Below are 19,701 nucleotides of genomic sequence, written 5' to 3'. Positions count from 1 at the left end.
ATGCCCAACAATGCTAACGTGATCAGCTGTACGTTGTATTTAGTGCTAGCTACTTAGCAAGTGTTAGCTTGCTAACGTGCTAAACTAGATTTTAGAAGTCATTAAACCTGCTAAGCTGCCACGGCATGTTCGCCTTTTCAATGTGAGCATGTTAGCATGCTGTAGCCTAGTTAGCATGCTATGCTCTCTGTAGGCTAATAACCTCAGAGCGGTAGCTGACATGACTTGCTTCTTGAGAAAAGTATACAGATTTGCCATTTTAGTGGCTGAGAACAATAAGTCAACTGAAACTAAAGAAAATATATTTTTAAAACATACCGTACTAAAGATGTTATAGCCTAATATTGAGAGAAAAAAGTCACGGGCGAAATATTTTTTTCATCTAAAAAGTCATAAAAAATAATTCAAAAAAGGAAACGTCTAGTTTTGTAATAATAATGTCAAAAGAAAATCCTAAAAAATAATAATTGTAGTATAGTATGTCATTAAAATGTAAGTGTGCCTTATACAGGACTGTCAGAAAATTAGAATATTGTGATAAAGTTCTTTATTTTCTGTAATGCAATTAAAAAAACAAAAATGTCATGCATTCTGGATTCATTACAAATCAACTGAAATATTGCAAGCCTTTTATTCTTTTAATATTGCTGATTATGGCTTACAGCTTAAGAAAACTCTAAAATCCTATCTCATAAAATTTTAATATTTCCTCAGACCAAGTTAAAAAAAAGATTTATAACAGCTGAGTGTTTGTCAAGGCTCAGGAAACCCTTGCAGGTGTTTCGAGTTAATTAGACAATTCAAGTGATTTGTTTAATACCCTACTAGTATACTTTTTCATGATATTCTAATATTTAGAGATAGGATATTTGAGTTTTCTTAAGCTGTAAGCCATAATCAGCAATATTAAAAGAATAAAAGGCTTGCAATATTTCAGTTGATTTGTAATGAATCCAGAATGCATGACATTTTTGTTTTTTTAATTGCATTACAGAAAATAAAGAACTTCATCACAATATTCTAATTTTCTGAGACAGTCCTGTATATATATATAAATATATATATATATATATATATAAAAGAAAATCATGACAAAGTCCTTTTGTCAAAATAAAAATAAAAAGTCACAGTATATATTTTGTATGTATGTTATATTATAAAAGCCATAATTAGTCATGGTATGTACTATAATACATTTCTGACAAGGGGCTGTAAGTAGATATTACTTCCTTTGAAGGGTTGAAAACCAGTGATTACATTTAATATTCAGAGGAGATAGCAATTAACCCTTCGCCGTGATACGCAGGTGAATCTGTGCAACAGTTCATCATCAGTAAATGTTCCTCTGAAGTGTAGCTGCACCCACACTGAACCCGGCTTCACCACTCGCTGTAAATGATCCCTAATAAGAACTCAGTCGGCTCGGTACTTTGCGTGTTGCATTATGAAACAGCCCAGCTGAACACCTGAGATCAGTTGCTTGTTGTTTTTCTGTGGAAATATATTTCATTGTCAGAGAGTATTACCTGTTTCTTCCAAGTCTGCCATTGGGTTGAGAGATGAGATATTGATTTTTGGAGGAGCATGCAATAATTGAGAGAACACATCAGAAACGATTTTCAAACCCGTTTGTGTGGTGTTGAGGCCGTATGCCCATGTTGTGTTAACGGGGTATTGACTTCCTCCTCAATGCAGGGAATCCACCGAGAGTATTTGTGATTGACTGCATTCGCCTTTTAATCACAAGAAGCTTCATTTTTTTCCAGATATTTGTGTCTTTCTGGAGGCCTTTTTGAAAACATTTCACATTATTTACAAGTTGCTCTGTTACCAATGTCTTCTAGTACCAATTCAACAACAACAAAACAAGAACAATTCAACTGCTCTATTTCTAAATATAAACCAGAAAAGTCCCCTCGAGGAGGTGAGCCACAGCTACAGATCAACTGCAATCTCCCCTGTCTTTGAGCTATCCTCCAATTAGATCAGTGTATCATGTCCTGGCATGGCCCATCACTCTGCGCTGACAGCTCTGTGACTCGGGGAGACCCTGTGAAATGTATCAGTGCAGTCAGTCCCAGACAGCCGGCAGGTTTCCCCCTCAGTCCTTCCACCCAGCTCAAGATGGGTTCTGTCCCCAGTGGCCACGAGGCGGGAAACAGAATTGCTCTCTTATTCCTTCTGCAGGTTTCTGAGACCTTAGAGAGGAGCGTGTCGGCTCGGCCATATTGCTCAACATATCTACTACTTACTCGGAGGACTGAATCCCCAGACATGGGTTTGTGGTAATGATGTCTGCTTTAATATTCTATATGGGGGAAAAGGGATTTGGTTTTATTCTAATTGTCCTTTGTCAAATCAAATGAAGAATATAATGATGGTGCAGTGCTGGAATGCTTTGGAGCAGCCAGTCAGAGTTGGACTTCTGCGGCACTGTTGAAAAATCCAGCGACTTTTCAATCCTGTGTTTATTTTATTTGAACTGGAGCTTTGTGTGTGATATGTTTGTGTGATATCGTGAGGCACACGATAAAGAAGAGGCTGTCGGACTCATACAATATGTAGGTCTCACATAATCTCATATTTTCTGTAGAATTGCAGATGATCAATAGTATTCAAGATTTTTTTTTTTTTTGTGTTTAAGTTGATTCTTTACTTTAGAAATCTTGATGTAGGACTCGGAAGTAATAGTATAAAAAAACACACACATTTCAGTGAGGTGAAATAATTTGGACATTGAAGGGAAACAAAACCAAATGTAGTTTGGAATATAATAATATATAACAATAATAAGATAACAATATTATATTATGTTATAACTCAAGGCCGACTCATTCGCTTTTATCTGCATCTCAGTCTCCCTCAGCAAACTTGTTATGTGCATTCTAAACATTATCTAACTGGTTAATTGTGGCTTTTCATAACTTCAGATTCCTCCACTAATATATATAATCATATTTTATATTCTAATAAATCTCTTTTCAATTGAAACAAGATTGTGGGTTGGAGTAAACTGCCCGTTTGAGATTTAGTAATTGGAAATAAACCCAAATTGCATGTGAGGCTGATGGAAAGGTTATTTATTTTGAAGCTATTTTTTTCTTAATGGTGCGAAATGAAAAACACGAGAAGTTATTAGAATTCTTCCTGAGGGGGCCATAAATGGTTGTTGAGTTATCCCACCAAATAACAAATATATCAACGTCATGGTGGCCCTAAGGGAAAAGCCAGGGCATCAACCAAGTCATGAGGATTCATCTGGGAACCACGTTTTGGGGATATTTGAGTCTGCAACAAACTGTTGGAGCAAACCAAATGTCCGCCCTTAGAGCCACACTGCTGGCCTTTTAACACCTTGTATTCAAAACACAGGCTTTACTCGAACGAGTCGCATAACAGACGAAACGTGTGCTGCCGTTCAAGAATCCAACACTGAATCAGTTTTTCAGACGTCGCACGTCAGGTCACCGACAGCAGCAGAAGCGTTTGATTTGCCGTTCTTTAAATTTGAAGAGCGCTAATGGAAACATTTGCCGAGTTCACCGATTACGGAAATGTAAGCAGAGAGAGGATCGTCAGCATCCTGCTGACTTCAGCTGTTAAACCAGGGAAACGGCGGCGTGTCGGCTCCGGGGGACCGCGGCGCATTTGTACTCGTCTGCGTTGTTTGTTTTCCTTACAGACAAATACAGAGATTCCAAGTGACTTCCCTTATTGCACCGGCTGAGGCTCTACCGTATATGCTTGTGCATTCAAGTCAATCCTGCACATTTCTGTAAAACTGTGACGAATAAACAGAAAGCTCGGAGTTTACACTGTGAGTCGAGGTAAATATTACACAAGTAAATACTTGTTTATGTCATTTTCCCTATACTTACTGCATAAATGATAATTGTCGAGAGATTGCACGACCGTGTTCCATCTCGCTCTCTCCACAGAGATCTCTTTAGCGGCGCCGCAGTGAATTACAGACCAATTGAAGCCGTTTGAATGATGCAAAGATCTCTGAAAACATAATGAATGTCATAAAGCACACGGCTATTGCATTCAGGCCCTCTGCTAAAGCACAACGGACTTTTCTCCGTGGCCTTGCTTCACCAGCCGCCATCACAATGGTACGTGTGGTCATTAACGCTGAATATAGGACGGGCAGTAAAGTGGACTCCCTGTGGGTCCCGGCATCTGTTGCAGAGGGTTCAGCACTGCCATGGAAAATTGGACATTTAGGAGCCAGCTGGAGGACAAGTGTGCCCTGCTGTGCCACCACTACTCAGGTGCCCACTGGCTCCATGCCACCACCGGCTAGAAGCCACTGGACCAAAGCAGGCCAGATGGTGCCCTTGCCAACCTGCGGGCTGCCCACTGCCCACATCCCTCCTGCCCTATCGTTCAACTCAGGGATGAGTTTAGAGTCACGAGAAACCTGGAGGTGGAAAGTTTGTTTTTTTGGAGTGCGTCGTAATGAAAACGGGCCCCGGTACGTTGCGCGTTTGTAAATGTATGCCGCTGCGAGGTAGAGTCGGAGAATCAGTCGGTATACGGGAGAGGATGCTCTGCGGGGAAATAAAACCATCGCAAGGCTGAACTCATTTGTCCGCAGCTGTGAACTGAGAGATAATTATATTAGGAGGTTTAAGTGCTCTTCTGCGATTCAGGTACGAGCATCTCCAGAGGCACGGGACAAAGTGGGGAGGAGAGGAGTCGGTGTGCTACAGCGGTCCTTCCTCCGCCTCCAAAGATGGGTTTGTTGGAGTGTATTCAACACAAGGGGCACCATTTAAATACAAAATCATGTAACAACACCAGAAGTATTGGATCTAGGAAAGACACATTTTATTTGGCTTATTACATTTTCAGAATGTATCCAACCCCGTGTGTCGCCCAGGTTAGTGTCTGATGGTGGAAGGCAACATATCAGCAGGATTGATAACATTATTAATCTAGTGTGAGGTTACGGGTGGTCCATGTAAAGCACAGTGTTCATTGTAAACTAATAACAAGTCCAGTTAGCCCATTGACACGTCCGATCCAGACTGTATTAAAGTAGTTTGACCACTACACTGTAAACACATACTCCTCCATGAATATGATATCATATTGTTGGGTGAGCTGCTAATTCATTTAACATTGAAGCTCATTTTAACAAACTATGAGCCACGTACATCTATGGAGTGCCGTGAAAAATGTTTAATTAACTAAATAAACTTTAATGAATCTATTATTTTCACGTACGCTTTATAATGCATGCCTTAAAATAGACCCATGGACCTGATAAAAAACTGTATTCAAGACCACATAACCAAATATTGATGAAGTTAAATAAATCAAAGACATTCAAAAGTTAAAAACTGGAGTATCAGCACTCATTTACATGTATATATATATATACTCATTTAAATGTATGTATATATATACTCATGTACTCATTTAAATGTATGTATATATGAATATATATAAATAAATATACATATATATATATTTAAATGAGTGCTGATACTCCAGTTTTTAGCTTTTGAGTGTCTTTGATTTATTTAGCTTCAATTTGGAGGATTTAGTTTGTGGTGCTGTTAAACTATATGACATAATACAGAGAGGTGTCCCTCATTGATATAAATGGAGTGGACAAAATAATAGAAACAGGAACATTATAATCTTCATAAAGGTGGGATTTATTGTATGACACCTGCTTTAGCTATAGGTGTACCTAATAAACTGGCAACTAAATGTCGTCTTCAAACACAATAAATACGCATACATGAGCCAAAGACAATAATTAAATGTAAATGGAAATACTTTATTTCACTCTTACACAATAACAAGCTTTGAAAGAAAAAATTACAAAAAAGGAAAAAACGGAACAAAATGCTACAAAGCACCACGAAATATCGACAATTCATAAAGGTGGCAACGGAACCTTAAGCTAACTGCCTTTACTCTATCTAAGGTTGATCATCATCACCGAGAATTTAGAAATCAGCAAAAAAGTTTGGACATCAAGCACAGTCATGCCAGTAATAGTAATATCTTACAGATGTATGTCGTGATGGGGGCGAGCGATCCTTAAAGGGTCCCTCTTTAGTGGAGAGACAGAACAAAGAGAGTGGGTTTGAGGAGACTGGAGTCCATCATCTGTTTGGTACGATACGGGTCTGCTTTTGGTATAAAGAGGAGTTTTGGGGTCAGACGTGGGTCACAGAGTATTTGCAAAGACACTCGTGATGCTCGACGTTCACCAGGTGCCAGCTGGCTGGGCTTTACAAAGTAAGAGCTAGAAATCATCAGAAAGTACCTGAAGGTTACATTTTTTTGAGACTGTTTCATAGTGCCCCGTCCACCTGGTTCAGCCAATCAAATCCTACCAATGCAAACACTATGTGACCTACGCCCGTGAGGAGGACAGTGAGGAGACATAAGGGCGGTGTTACTTTGTTTTTTACATGGAGAACACTGTACAGGTGCCTTCGGATCTGCCGGGACTAAAGGCACATGGGGTCCACTGAGCAACAGATGTGTCCATTCTGGAAGGTGAAGGGGAGAGAGAAGGCAGAGAAACATATTACCGGATCATCGTCACACTCTAAACACGTGGAGAGTCCTACGCTTCATATTTCCAGGTGGCTGGCGGTGGCGCAGCATACAGATTCCCCGTTTGACATTTAAGATTCCTCCGCGTGTCATTTTGGCACCAACCGATCCAAGGTGGAGTTATTCTACTGAGAATAGAAATCTTCGAGTCATTTTGCTTTTTAAACTAGAAGGGCAGATAAAGGCTCTGCATGGCTAAAGGTTCGCAGGCACAGCCTGAATCACCAAACGCACCGAATCACAGTGCTATGAAACTGACTGCACCTTTTCAAAAATAAGAAATCCACTCGCATATATTTGAATTTTAATCGTTGACATTTTTTTTAAAAATATGTATTTAATGGCTGTCATAATTTTTGAAAGGTGCAGACATCATCGTCAGGCAGGCGGAGGAGGGAAGAGAACATTCGCCTGCATAGTTTATTTCTCCAGTGATTGTTCTGTGCATTTCACACAAATGAGTCCAGACTTTATGCTTTATAGCAGAAAAGAAAAATGAACACTTGTTAATAACTTGTAAATTGTTCCCAGAAACTTAGACTTTGGAAAGAAAAGTTCTCAAATGGAACATCAAATCTTTTGTGTTATACTCTGCTCTTTATGGTGCTTTCGAACAAAAAAAAGCTCATTTTTGGATCACAATATTTGGCATTTTATGAATAAAAATGAATATCGTATCATAACTATCTGGTATACAAAATAGAGTTACTCATTACATTTTTTTTTAAACATTTGGTGAGATGTGTGTTTCCACCTGCAACACCTCTGTGTGCAGATCAGATGCATCACAAAGACAGCTGAATCAACACCTACGAACATATTTATATTTTATATTTTAATAAACACAGGCATGAGGTGTCCAAGATGCACAAACTGCCTCCCCCACGCAAAGTCTAGGCGACTGACGGAAGGGTCTCGGAACCTTTTTCAATTTTTTGCGCACGTCTCATCATCTGCCCCCTGAACTCGGGCCGAACTGTAATGTTCCGTTTGGAGGCCGCCCGCGGGGCCCGGGGCCTTACCTTGCACTGGCACAGGGTGCACTCCGTGCCGTGTTTGATCCAGGAGGAGCCGCTGAAGCGGGAGATGTTGTGCTCGTCCGTGCACGTCTTGGTGATGTCGTTGCGGATGGTGTCGGCCTGGCAGGGGTCGGCGACACAGCGGGGACAGCACTCGCCCTCGGGCACCACCGTGAACTCGCAGTCCACGGGCGGGCAGGGCAGAGGCCAGCAGTCCACCTGGCCCTGCTGCACGGAGGGAGGCAGACAACAGGCCGAGGATTTTAAATAAAACTAAATCACACGATCCAGCCCCGAACAAGTTATTCATGCAAATACACATATTTCTCATGACGCTGTGTATTTGCACACTAAGGGAAGCGTCGCAGCTTCGTAATGAAAAAAAAGAAAGTTGTTCCGGTACCGAGAAAATACAGATGAGCAGAGCAAACTTCCAACACAGTCAGCAGTTGTTGTTGTTTTTTCTTCTTCTCCCAGACAGGAGAAGTAAACGCTCCGTGCTTTTTTTTACCGGACTTGTTCTCGTGGCCCGCTCTCATGGCTGCTGCCGTATTAAATCTCACGGCAACAGAGAGCCCTTATTGGATTCCTCCCGCCGTCATGTTCCATCGGCCCGAGAAAACAGGTCATATACAGGACTGTCTCAGAAAATTAGAATATTGTGATGAAGTTCTTTATTTTCTGTAATGCAATTAAAAAAACAAAAATGTCATGCATTCTGGATTCATTACAAATCAACTGAAATATTGCAAGCCTTTTATTCTGATTTATTGCTGATTATGGCTTACAGCTTAAGAAAACTCAAATATCCTATCTCTAAATATTAGAATATCATGAAAAAGTATACTAGTAGGGTATTAAACAAATCACTTGAATTGTCTAATTAACTCGAAACACCTGCAAGGGTTTCCTGAGCCTTGACAAACACTCAGCTGTTATAAATCTTTTTTTTAACTTGGTCTGAGGAAATATTCAAATTTTATGAGATAGGATTTTAGAGTTTTCTTAAGCTGTAAGCCATAATCAGCAATATTAAAAGAATGAAAGGCTTGCAATATTTCAGTTGATTTGTAATGAATCCAGAATGCATGACATTTGTTTTTTTAATTGCATTACAGAAAATAAAGAACTTTATCACAATATTCTAATTTTCTGAGACAGTCCTGTATATACTGTACGTAACGTTACGCGTCATAACTACGCCGCGCTATATCATTCTGGCCGGACCCACTTCTGCTGTCCGAGAGCCTTTATGGGCCTCACGCCTCCTCTGGAAATGAGATATGGGCTCAGACTATACGTTTAAGCACACGCACATTAAAGTACAAGAGGCTTCATGCTACTGTCCCACCGGGGATATTTAATATCACAGAAAATTGCCTGGCTCGGCATTTTAGAAATGTTGTAGTAAATTAGGCCGGCCATAAAGCCAAGGCTCACGGAGCGCTAATGCCCACTCCCTGCCTCGATGTAGCGTGTAAACATTTGAAGTGGGAAATCCCCCCCGAGTGGCACTCTTTGCTCTTAGCCGGGGGTGGGGGGGGATTATTGAACGTAGCCTCGGGTATCCGTCCCACGCTGAGGAGAGGGACGTTATCATCTTTGTCTGTTTATGCAGATGTGGCCTATGATCACAAAAGGGAAAGAGATCCGCTCCACAATCAGCTTTTGTAGAAATAATTCCTTTCACACAGAGAGCCGTGTGTCACGGAAACTTGATCCACCGAAAACTCTTGAACCACGTTTGTGATATTTCAGAAGGCTCTCGTTTTAAATCGGGCTTTGCATTCAGGGGGTCAACGTATCTGTGATGCGATCTCTTCTGCGTGTATCGAGACGGATTAAAACTGCTGACATTCATATTCGCCCGGGATTCTTTTCTTTTATCCGCCTCGGCCTAAAGTGCGATCTATGGCGAAGGAAACGTGCGTCTCAGTGATCCACCGGGGATTTAACAAGATAGCCAATCACAGGGGGAGAGGCCACGTTCTGGATTTCAAATGATTGCGCGGTGTGGACACGGTGGATACCCTGCACTCACTCGTGTTTGGATACTGCGTGTGCGCGTGTGTGTGCGTGTGTGCGTCCGCATTCCCCAATGTGTTTGTGTCTGTTTGTGTCAACACATATAAGTGCACTACAGTGTGCGCCGCTCTCAGCCCGCCGTGCTTCCCCCCGCCGCCTCTCGGCTGAGCACTGATTTTCAATCTCTTGTATCACGGCCCGCTGAAAGAAATCTGAAAAGGCAAACCTTCAGGTCCGGGCATCAGGAAAGCATTATAATGTCAGAGTGTTGCTTCTCAGACCATACATCAACAACTTCTATCCTCCAGCATGGTAGCAGCAACACAAAGGGGAGGGGCCAGGATGGAGGGGTGAGTCGTAAAGCGGCGCCGGTCGGAGATCCACCGGGAGGACGCCGTGTGAGTGACCCGAGCAGAAGGAGTGAGGCTCGTGTGGCCGGGCCGTGTGGTGGGATGTCACCGACCACATTTGCATTTCGTTTGCATAATGTCGACGCGGTGAAGGTGGACGTCCTGTCGGGTTCACCGGGAAACACTGATGAGACGCTTCCCCCGTTTGAACAGCGGCGCCGCGGAAAAGGTCGACGCAGCAAGAAGGAAATAGAGCTCGGCGGGAAAGATTTATATGCACGCTGAACGCCGGCGCGTTGTTTGGTTTTCTATGAGGAATCGGATCGCGTGTCGAGAGGACAGTCGACGCACACGGAAACACACACGGAAACACACACGAAAACACACACGGAAACACACACGAAAACACACACGGAAACACACACGAAAACACACACGAAAACACACACGGAAACACACACGAAAACACACACGAAAACACACACGGAAACACACGAAAACACACACGGAAACACACACGGAAACACACACGAAAACACACACGAAAACACACACGAAAACACACACGAAAAACACTCATCCATCAACTTAACCTTCTCGGAGCGCCGCGGAGGCGATGCACCGCGCTACAGCTCCCGCTCTCCAGCCACACACACACACACACACACATTCTCTCAACCTTGGAACTGTCCTTCAATAAAATGTATAATTCTATCAAAGCAGACACAACAGTGCACAGGGTGCTTTTTGACTTCTTTAAAATCTCACTAATCACTCGCTCCTTTTTCCTCCTGCAAAAAGCAATCTTCATTTTCTCCTCTCTGCAACCTCCCCCCCCCCCCCGGTCTCCGGCCACAAAACTTGTCTCTTTGACTTTCTTTCTTTTCTCTCTAATTTTAATTTTTAATTTCGTGAGCATCTCCATGGAGACGGCAGTGTTTGCTCTGTTCCTCGCGTCGGCGCCGACGGTGCAAATGGCATCGGCGAAATTCACGCGACGTCAGCTTTATGAACATGGGGGGGGCATGTGGTGGTGGTGGTGGGTGGTGGGGGGGGGTGGCTACTTACCAGGCACTGGCACTGCTGGCAGTTCTCCACCCAGGTGTCCCCGCTGCCGTAGGTGAGCAGGCCGTTCTGGTGCAGACACTGGCTGCTCAGGCGGGGGTCGCACTCGGGGCAGCAGAACAGGTCGGCGTTGGGGTTGTCGCAGTCGCAAACCATCCTGCGGCACATCACCTGGCCGGCCTGGGGGGGGTACAACACACGTACGTAGGCATGACGTGAAGAAGGCACGGGGCACACGCGTGCAAAGGAGGTCCATTTGTTCGACGGCGTCGTTAAACATGTATGTTGTTCATGAATATTGTATGACAGGGGAAAGAAGAAGCTGTGTAGCCTAGCAACTGATGTGAAGCGCTGTTTCATGGCTTTTTGTTCTGAGGGTAAAGGACACGCGGGATTGAAATACATGCTCCAAACAGTGAAGTTCCTGGTGTTTGAAGACGTGCTACTCGGCTGTCGAGTATTCGCAGTGATTCGAGGTTCCTTCCACGCTGCTCCGGGTCGGAATTCAACTCATTACCTCCGTCACAGACTTCTCTCCCACTCACGTCTAAAGCTGCCACTTCAAGCTGTCGGAGGGAATAAATGCTGTAATGGTGGTCCCAGAAAAACGAGGGGAAAGAAAAGTGTTGATAAATCAATTAGTTGACTGACGGAAAAGCTATCTGCATATTTCTTTCCTGGCTTTTTTTTGTATCCCTTTATTAGATTATTGGCAGAAGAGAGATGGCAGCAAATAAGAGAGAGAGAGACATTTATACGTGCAGTTTCTTCAAAGTCCAAATATTATTTTGTGCAGTAGTTTTTCTTCATTGTTAATTTTTTTTGACCACTTGTTCTGGAGCTGCTCTAATACATAGAGTTTTGAATTTTGAGTTTAGAATTGTTGTATCCCCTCCTTCAATTATTGGGGGGGAACAAATAACTATTTGCATTTTGCATGACCTCAGTCTTCTCCGGGGTGTGACCTTGGTTTTGCCCTTCAGTTAGTCGCAGCTCTGACATCCAGCTGTGTCCGTCTCAACAACAACATGTTTACTGATCTGCTTCTTCAATCACTCAATACAAATATGTTTGACAGGCAGCTCCTCCATCCCTCAAATCAATTAATATGACTCATTTAATTAAGGAGCCATTTGTGCTCCTGGTCCTTTGTAATCAAATGAATAATTTGTTGCTTGATCATTCACCAGCGACACTAATCCACTATAATCACCTTCCACTATTGCCAGAAATGCTGAAATGCAAAGTATGACCGGTCCATGACCCGATGATAATGGAGAGAAAATGTGTTTGGGATGATAGAATGAGTGTTTTGCACCAACTGATCCCAGATGCCTTGTCTCTGGGCCGTCAGAAATCAATCAAAGCAACTACAATAAAAGCCCTCTGCTCCACCTTTACATATTCAGTAGCTCATGTTTCCATCCGCACTCACTTTTTGTCTTTTAGTTACTTTTTTAAAAGGCAAAGGGGTGGAGACGAGGACCGTCTTTCATCCCCGCGTTCTGATATAATAAATAAAAGGACATGGCACATCAATGACACATATTGCTTGTTGACATAAATACCAGGATGTTTGAAAGTAGCCCAGAGCTCTTCTGGTTTACAACAAGCCGGATGTTCATTTCGGTTTGACTCTGTTTAGCTCTGCACCGACTCCTGAGCCCAAATCTGCTGCTCCACTGCTGTCGGCTGCGTTTAGTTGCACGCAGGGTTTTGTGGATCCGTTTAGCTGGAAACCGCAAAATAAAACATGAGGTGAAACTTGACGGTGACCGAAATGTTATCGTAGTTACCTCTGATGTCGTCACTACGAAAGAGCCTTTATAAGACATCCCCCGTCATTTCATTTACTCTTCCCAGATAACTAGGGCAAACTGGAACCTGAGGATGTCTTGGATTTTATTACCTTTCACATAAAGGTGGTATGCCATTGGTCCATGTCTAATAAATAATTCTTAATCTATTGCATCACTGTGCTTCATTTCTACTTTTTTCCTAAAGAGCACCGATTGGTTGAAGGGGAGCATGAAGTCTAAATATAGTCACTTGCACCTTTGGCTTTTGGTTTGCTGTTTGTTTGATGTGCTGTTTGTATATATTTGTACATTTCCACTGTTGACCATATCTGCACTGCACTTTTGATTGATGGTATACTGCTTCTGTGCACTCTCTGGTCAGATGTAAAACTACGTTGCCCCAGTGCCTGTACTCTGGATCTCTGAATCTGAATCTGAATTAAGACGACAGGACAACACAAGGTGACTTTGTTGCTGATTGGCAGCGTGGGAGACGTCATCATTCGTGGGGAGGAATCGTTGGTTATTCTTAGTTTTTCGACACTAAAATAGCCGAGAGAGAACAAACAAAGAGCGGAAAACGTAATCCTAGAGCAGTCTGGTGCACACGCAGTAACGGAGAGAGGGAACACCATTACTCAACTCTCTGTGGCACTGGGCACATCTTCTATCTGCCTCTCCATCTTTTTTGTATTTCTCATCCATCTCTCCACTTGTCCATCTCTATTCCAGTCAGTCCATCCACCGCTGCCATTGGCTTCTCTCTGTGTGTCCGTCTCCACCCCCTCTCTGATCTACATGCCCATCACCCTTCTGTTCCTTACCTGGCAGGAGCACACGGAGCACCTATCGCTGTCCAGCACCCAGATCTGCCCACTGTGCTTGACCTTGTTGTCATGGATACAGTCACCGGTGCAGTTGTGGCCGTGAGGGCACCGGCAGTCGTAGCCTCCGTCCAAGTTGAAGCACACGGTGTCGTTGGCACAGGTGTTCCTCCCCGATTTGCATTCATTAATATCTGCCGGGAGCGGAACACAAATGATGACATCATACATATGCTCAGTGCTGAACCACAGTTCATGCGTGGCTTGTGGAAATGAGGATTTACATTTTTTATTATTATTACAAGCCCCGTGACATTTGCACCAACAACATGGAGACAAGGTAAAAGAGCACATGTCCTGTTACAGAATGTACATTACATTACAAACATTGTATATGTATTATGTAATCTTATGTTTTTAGGTTTGTTTTATGACATCTGCCTCTCTTCTACAGATGAGAAATAGCCTCTTGGATAACTCTGGCACATTTAGAGAAATATATGTATTAATGTGCACTGTCCTTTATCAAATAAACCAAAGAAAAAATAATAATAATCTTGTTCCTCTTGCTCTATGCACCCGTAAGTTGCAGCTCTAATGCAGCTGTAAAATATAGCAACAAAAAAAAAGTTCAGATCTCGGGAGTAAGATACAGTATACGACTGTAATGTAACCAGAATCCTTCTTTTGGTGATTATATAACTTTGCTTTATGAATCCCGGGCAGGAATTTTGTTGTTTTGTTTTTGAGAGCGCCACTAATGTGCTTTAAAACATTTTTTTTACTGCCTCTGCCAAAATCACACTGACAGGCAAGAGGGGGTCAACGAGTCGAGCGGCGCTGCGATTGTTACAGGCAATGCTTCGATGTTGCTGGAGATGGAGGGTTTCCATTCTGACAGGTGACACTTCTCCTGACAGGCTGCATCAGAGAGAATGTTACAGAAAATGAACAGGCTGCAAGCTAACTGTCAGCCTGGGAGGAAAACACACCGATAATTACACACCTACCCAATCACACAAAGATGGACAGGAGTGTGACGAAACAAAAACTGAGAGTTACTCACATCAACAAAGTTCTGTTTCATTAACGGCTGACTTCTCTAATCTCTCAATCTTAAATCTAGAAACCAAAGAAAATATATTTTTTTAATCTAATATGTAAAGTCAGGGGCCATTTAATGCAAAATAAAGTGTGTGTTTTCTAGTAAAATGTCATTGTGGGAGCTATAAGACCCCAAAACAGTCATATTCTTACAATGCTAAAATCTATGACCCAAAATGTAAACATCATTTGAGTCTAAGAACTTTAAAATCAGAAGTGATGTGACATTGTCATGTTGAGGATTCTTCGTCCAATTTGAATCAAAAGTTAATTTACAAATGTACATTTAAACTTAATCAACATGTATGGGGATGTGCTACAAAAAGATTGACAACATATCACGTTTTACACGTAATGAACTCACGAGTGAATGTTGTTGTTCCTTATAGAAAGAGAAAAAAAACAAGTTACTCCTCTGATTTATCCAAGTTGCAATCCTGAAAGGGCAATAAAAAAGAAACCTTTTTTTCCACCATAATTGTATTTATTTGAGGTGGACCACTCACCTACGCACGATTCCCCACTGGCGGAAAACAAGCCGTTGTCATGGTAGCCGTCACGGCACTCACAGTGGTACCAGCCGGGCAAGTTGACACAAGTGGATTTACCATCACACTCGACAAAGCCGTCCGCACACTCGTCAATATCTGAAAAGGAGAATAATAACACATCCATGGACAGTTGGTATCTTCTTGGTTCCAAAATATGGTCTTTGCAGCGGACATTGAGCTCCATTCCTGCCCCACAGGCATTTTCAACACTGACTGAATTATAATTGCCACATCAACGTGTCTAGCGTTTGAGGGAATCTCGTCCATCGGCGTCATTGATCAAGCACAGTCGCATAGAAGGACATCTGTATCAATAAAAGATAGCCGGGAAATAATGAATCTAAAATAACAAGCCTATTCTTAGAGACCAGAGATTTAAAGGGCTTGTACTTTTTTGTTAAAATGCCAGTTAAAATAAGAATGAAAAATCAAACACGGTCTAATCCTCCAACACGTGCCGATTCTGAAGTGTGTGTGTGTGTGTGTGTGTGTACTCTTTTACTGAACTTTACTCGGACAATAGGAGTTAATATGAGGTGACGTGCGGAGAAGCTCATCAAAGGGCTTTAACGCAGCTTCTAACACATCCTGTGGGCGGTTGTCAATAGATGGAGCTCATGTTTGTTTTCACACAGCTCCACTTAGAAATATCCTTGACTCTGCCTCCTCCTTCAGCTCTTGTCTTTAATAAAAGACTTTGATTACATGCTCCTCGATGGATTCTGTTTTCTTCCACTCCGCTCCTCTTTTTTGACTCTCTCGCTCCCCGTTTCTGTTTACAACGGGCCAACATTCAGCATCCAACATCCAGCATCCAACATCCAACATCAAGCATCCAACATCCAACATCCAGCATCAAACATCCAGCCCCTTTTTATTTCCACAAGGCGCCGGGCAACTTTTCTGCAAACCTCGACCAAGAATAAATCTAATATCATTTCCAACAATGAGCATAATAACAAACAGAGAGACGGATCGCTCTGATATTTCAGCGAACATTTAATTAAACTGAGGGCCGGGCCCACACAAAAAAGAGAGGAAATAAAGCCTGTCATTAAACAGTGGTGCTAAATGTGTTGGGCCCAGACATGCACCGTGATTAAATGTGTCTGTATGGCCTGTGATGTTTGTTTGTGTGTGCGCATGATGCATGATGCTCTGCTCTCATTATTAATATGGCAGTGTGCCGCGTCTGACCTTCTCCACATCTGCCTGCAACAGTATCCCCCACAGAGCGACAGAGGGGCCCGCGGTCCCCCACCGCCCAGGAGGTAATGGGATTAAGATCTATTGGCTCATGAGCCCACAGCCTTTTCATAGAATTTCTGCAGCAGATTAACTGATGATGAAATGTCCTGCCGTTTACGGCCTTATCAATTAAGAAAAAAGAAGAAGACCCGCATTTGTCTGAGAAGCAGGTTTGCTTAAAAAAACAAACCCTACCCATGTCTTCCAAAGCTTTCTTTTTCGAAGTGGCAGACTTTGAAGCAAAAGCTCAAATTTGACTAATGACGTCACATGAGTTTGGTGAGAGGAGAGCACCTCCTGTTTCCCCTTAGGTCAGCAATGCTGGGTCAAAAGGACACTGCTTTAAAATTACAAGTCTATATCAGATCCTCTGAACAAAGCCTATGTCCAAAAAAATAAAAGAGATATGAGCTCTCCCCACTGAAACATCCAACGATCTCTTTGCTGCCTGTGAATTTCAGTGAAGGGAAAAGCTGCATGAGGTCTGCCCGCTTATAAAAAACGACGACGCTGAATTAGTTTGGATCTTTTCTCCCGCATAAGACTTAAAGATGCCGTTTCAAAGTCGCGAGCAGTCGGATACTATTTATAACAGCAACGATGGTGAAGGGAAAAAATAATATGCAAATAGATATTTTCATGCGATTTCCATTCAGGTGTTTTAGAAACCTGACTTCTCTTGGCAACAGAGGGTTACAGCCCCAGCAAAAAGATTCAGCTTTCCTCTTTTTACCCAAACTGTCAGCTCCAATTACGGCTCGTTGCTTCTCAGCGCCGCTGTCAAACCAGCAGCTAAAGTGCGCCGGCGCTTTTTTTTCTCTCAGGACGACGAAACTCCACGTTGGCGCACCTCGGACTTGACAAGACTGAACGTGTGAGGTACCGCACGGATACAACATGCTTCCCAGAGTCTCGCCTTCTCTTTTATCCCCTGGCGTAAATAATAATGGAAGATCACAGTCATTAAATCATCAACGTTGACGCCCGAAAGCTCCGTCTCTACTGAATCATGCATGACGCTCCGGCTTCGGGTGACTCGCAGATGTGGATGCCACAGTATCTTCACTTGCTTGAAGCAGGTCATGTTTTTCTTTAAGAAGAAAAAATACAAATAAAACGATACAAATCTGCCTTTTCTGAATCTACCCCCCCCCCCCCCCGGAGAGGTCAAGGCCACGGATGGATGTTTATGTTGGAGTTATCTTGCCGACTGAAAACAGAAACACCTACACAAAGGGAGGTGGATGAGGAGGAGGAGGGGGAGGAGGAGGGACTGCAGTTAGCCTATACTCGTTATCCTGAGTGGCAGCCTGGAATCAAGGGCTCTATTAAGCCAGCTTTCTGAGGACAACGTGCAGGAACAAGTAGTGGGTCTTTCTGCACCCTCCTGGGCTTATTATGCCACTCGGCCATCTCCTCCTCCTCCTCCTCCTCTTCCTCCTTCCTCATGCTCTGCCTTCGCCTCTCCATGCGTTCCCCTTTTTTCTTTCACTTCGCCCGTCTATCCGGCAAACTCTCTGCAGTTGTCTCTCTTTGAGCAGAAAGGAGGCAGAGTGTAGACTTTAGTCTGGCCCATCCTCTTCCTCTTGTCTTCATCCTTCCCTTTCATCGTCCTCACTCCCTCCAACCTCTCTCCACTTTGAGCTCGCTTCCTAGCTTCCTAGCTGGTTTAGTGCAGTTATCTGCTCTTCCCCCCCCCGGTCCTCCTCTGATTGACAGCGGCATCCGGGGGTCGTCATTCAAACCCTCCCCTCCGCCGTTCAGTCGGAAGCCGTTTACCAACGAATGGATTTAGAAATCAGCCGAATTGGTCGCGTCGGATCACGTTTGCACCGACGGCCGAGAAAAAGGCCGCGGCACCTCTCGAGTCGATGTGAACGCGAACAAAGCTTTTATCGGCACGTGCGAAATGGATCGCAGATCCCCTGCTCTTTAACGTACAGGACAGCGTAAGTGAGCGATTGTCACTGGTCCTCAGTCTTCATTAAGAGAACGAGCGAACTCAAGTCATCAATCATCATCATGGAACCGGAGGAGAATTGAGTTACACGCTGGGTTCCTGAAGATGAAACAGACACTAAAAAACGCAAATCCATATCTGCGAGCACTTGAGTGGGAGAGTGGATGAGTAATCACGGCGAATTGAAAACAAGCCTCGTGAACAATCGCTCGCTGCGAGCGCACACACGACGCAATCCCTCTCCATCGCCGGGAGGTTCCTCCACACCCTTGAGTTGAGATCGTTTGTGAACTGATCGTTGCGGTGAAAACGATGTAGAAGTGAGTTTAAATACACCGTTGCTTGTGTTTCTGGATGTAATGCCGTTTTAATCTCGAAGCGCCCTGGGAGATTGAATGAGATTAAAGGAGAGTTCATGGTGTCATGTTGTCATCACTGGAGCCGGTAAACATGTGACTGTTGCCCCGTCAGTCAGGAATGAGAACTGATTGTTTTCTCGCTCAAGGCAAACGAAAGATATTAATGTGGGTTTTTTTGGAAAGAGAAGAACCGAGAAGATTTCTCCCACATTTTCACTTCAACTTCCTACAGTTTTCTCCCTAATTAGCCATCAAGCCTGCAAGAATATGTTCCCAGTGCAGAATGTACCCACCGACAGAGAAACTGGAGAGATGGATTCCACTACGAAAACAACAAATATATTGAAAACTAGAATGGGCACTCGGTAGAGCGCATACCTTCGCATATCACAAGATTGGGCATTGAATTATGAACATGTTGGCATTAGTTTCATGCCAATTGGATACAAATTGACGGCGCTATGGTAAAAAGAAGATTTTGACCTTTCCATGACCTTGACCTTTGACCCGATTGATCCCAAAATCTAATCAAATGGTCCCCGGATAATAACCAATCATCCCACCAAATTCCATGCGATTCAAGAAGATTTTGACCTTTTCATGACCTTGACCTTTGACTCGATCGATCCCAAAATCTAATCAAATGGTCCCCGGATAATAACCAATCATCCCACCAAATTCCATGCGATTCGGTTTAATACTTTTTGAGTTAGGCGAATAACACGCATACAAATAAATACGCGGCGATCAAAACATAACCTTCCGCATTTTCAATGCGAAGGTAAAAAATGCTCAAAAGAGAGCGCAGGACA

At 43.2% G+C, this 19,701-nt stretch overlaps 1 protein-coding gene across 1 annotated transcript in view; it reads right to left on the bottom strand.

The window, feature by feature from the left end:
• Nucleotides 1-5,773: 5,773 nt before the first annotated feature.
• Nucleotides 5,774-19,701, bottom strand: part of LOC130195454 (protein kinase C-binding protein NELL2-like) — an 80,909-nt gene continuing 66,981 nt past the window's right edge. The window contains exons 16-20 of the mRNA XM_056416986.1: nucleotides 15,278-15,418; nucleotides 13,668-13,861; nucleotides 11,048-11,224; nucleotides 7,608-7,832; nucleotides 5,774-6,518 (exon numbers count right to left, since the gene is read on the bottom strand). Of these exons, the coding sequence (XP_056272961.1) occupies nucleotides 6,477-6,518; nucleotides 7,608-7,832; nucleotides 11,048-11,224; nucleotides 13,668-13,861; nucleotides 15,278-15,418 (779 nt within the window). The 3' untranslated portion in view covers nucleotides 5,774-6,476. The remainder of the gene's footprint in view (nucleotides 6,519-7,607; nucleotides 7,833-11,047; nucleotides 11,225-13,667; nucleotides 13,862-15,277; nucleotides 15,419-19,701) is intronic.

The sequence above is a fragment of the Pseudoliparis swirei genome, chromosome 6, assembly GCF_029220125.1.
Source record: "Pseudoliparis swirei isolate HS2019 ecotype Mariana Trench chromosome 6, NWPU_hadal_v1, whole genome shotgun sequence".
Taxonomy (NCBI): domain Eukaryota; kingdom Metazoa; phylum Chordata; class Actinopteri; order Perciformes; family Liparidae; genus Pseudoliparis; species Pseudoliparis swirei.
This window is presented reverse-complemented; position numbering and strand designations above follow the sequence as displayed.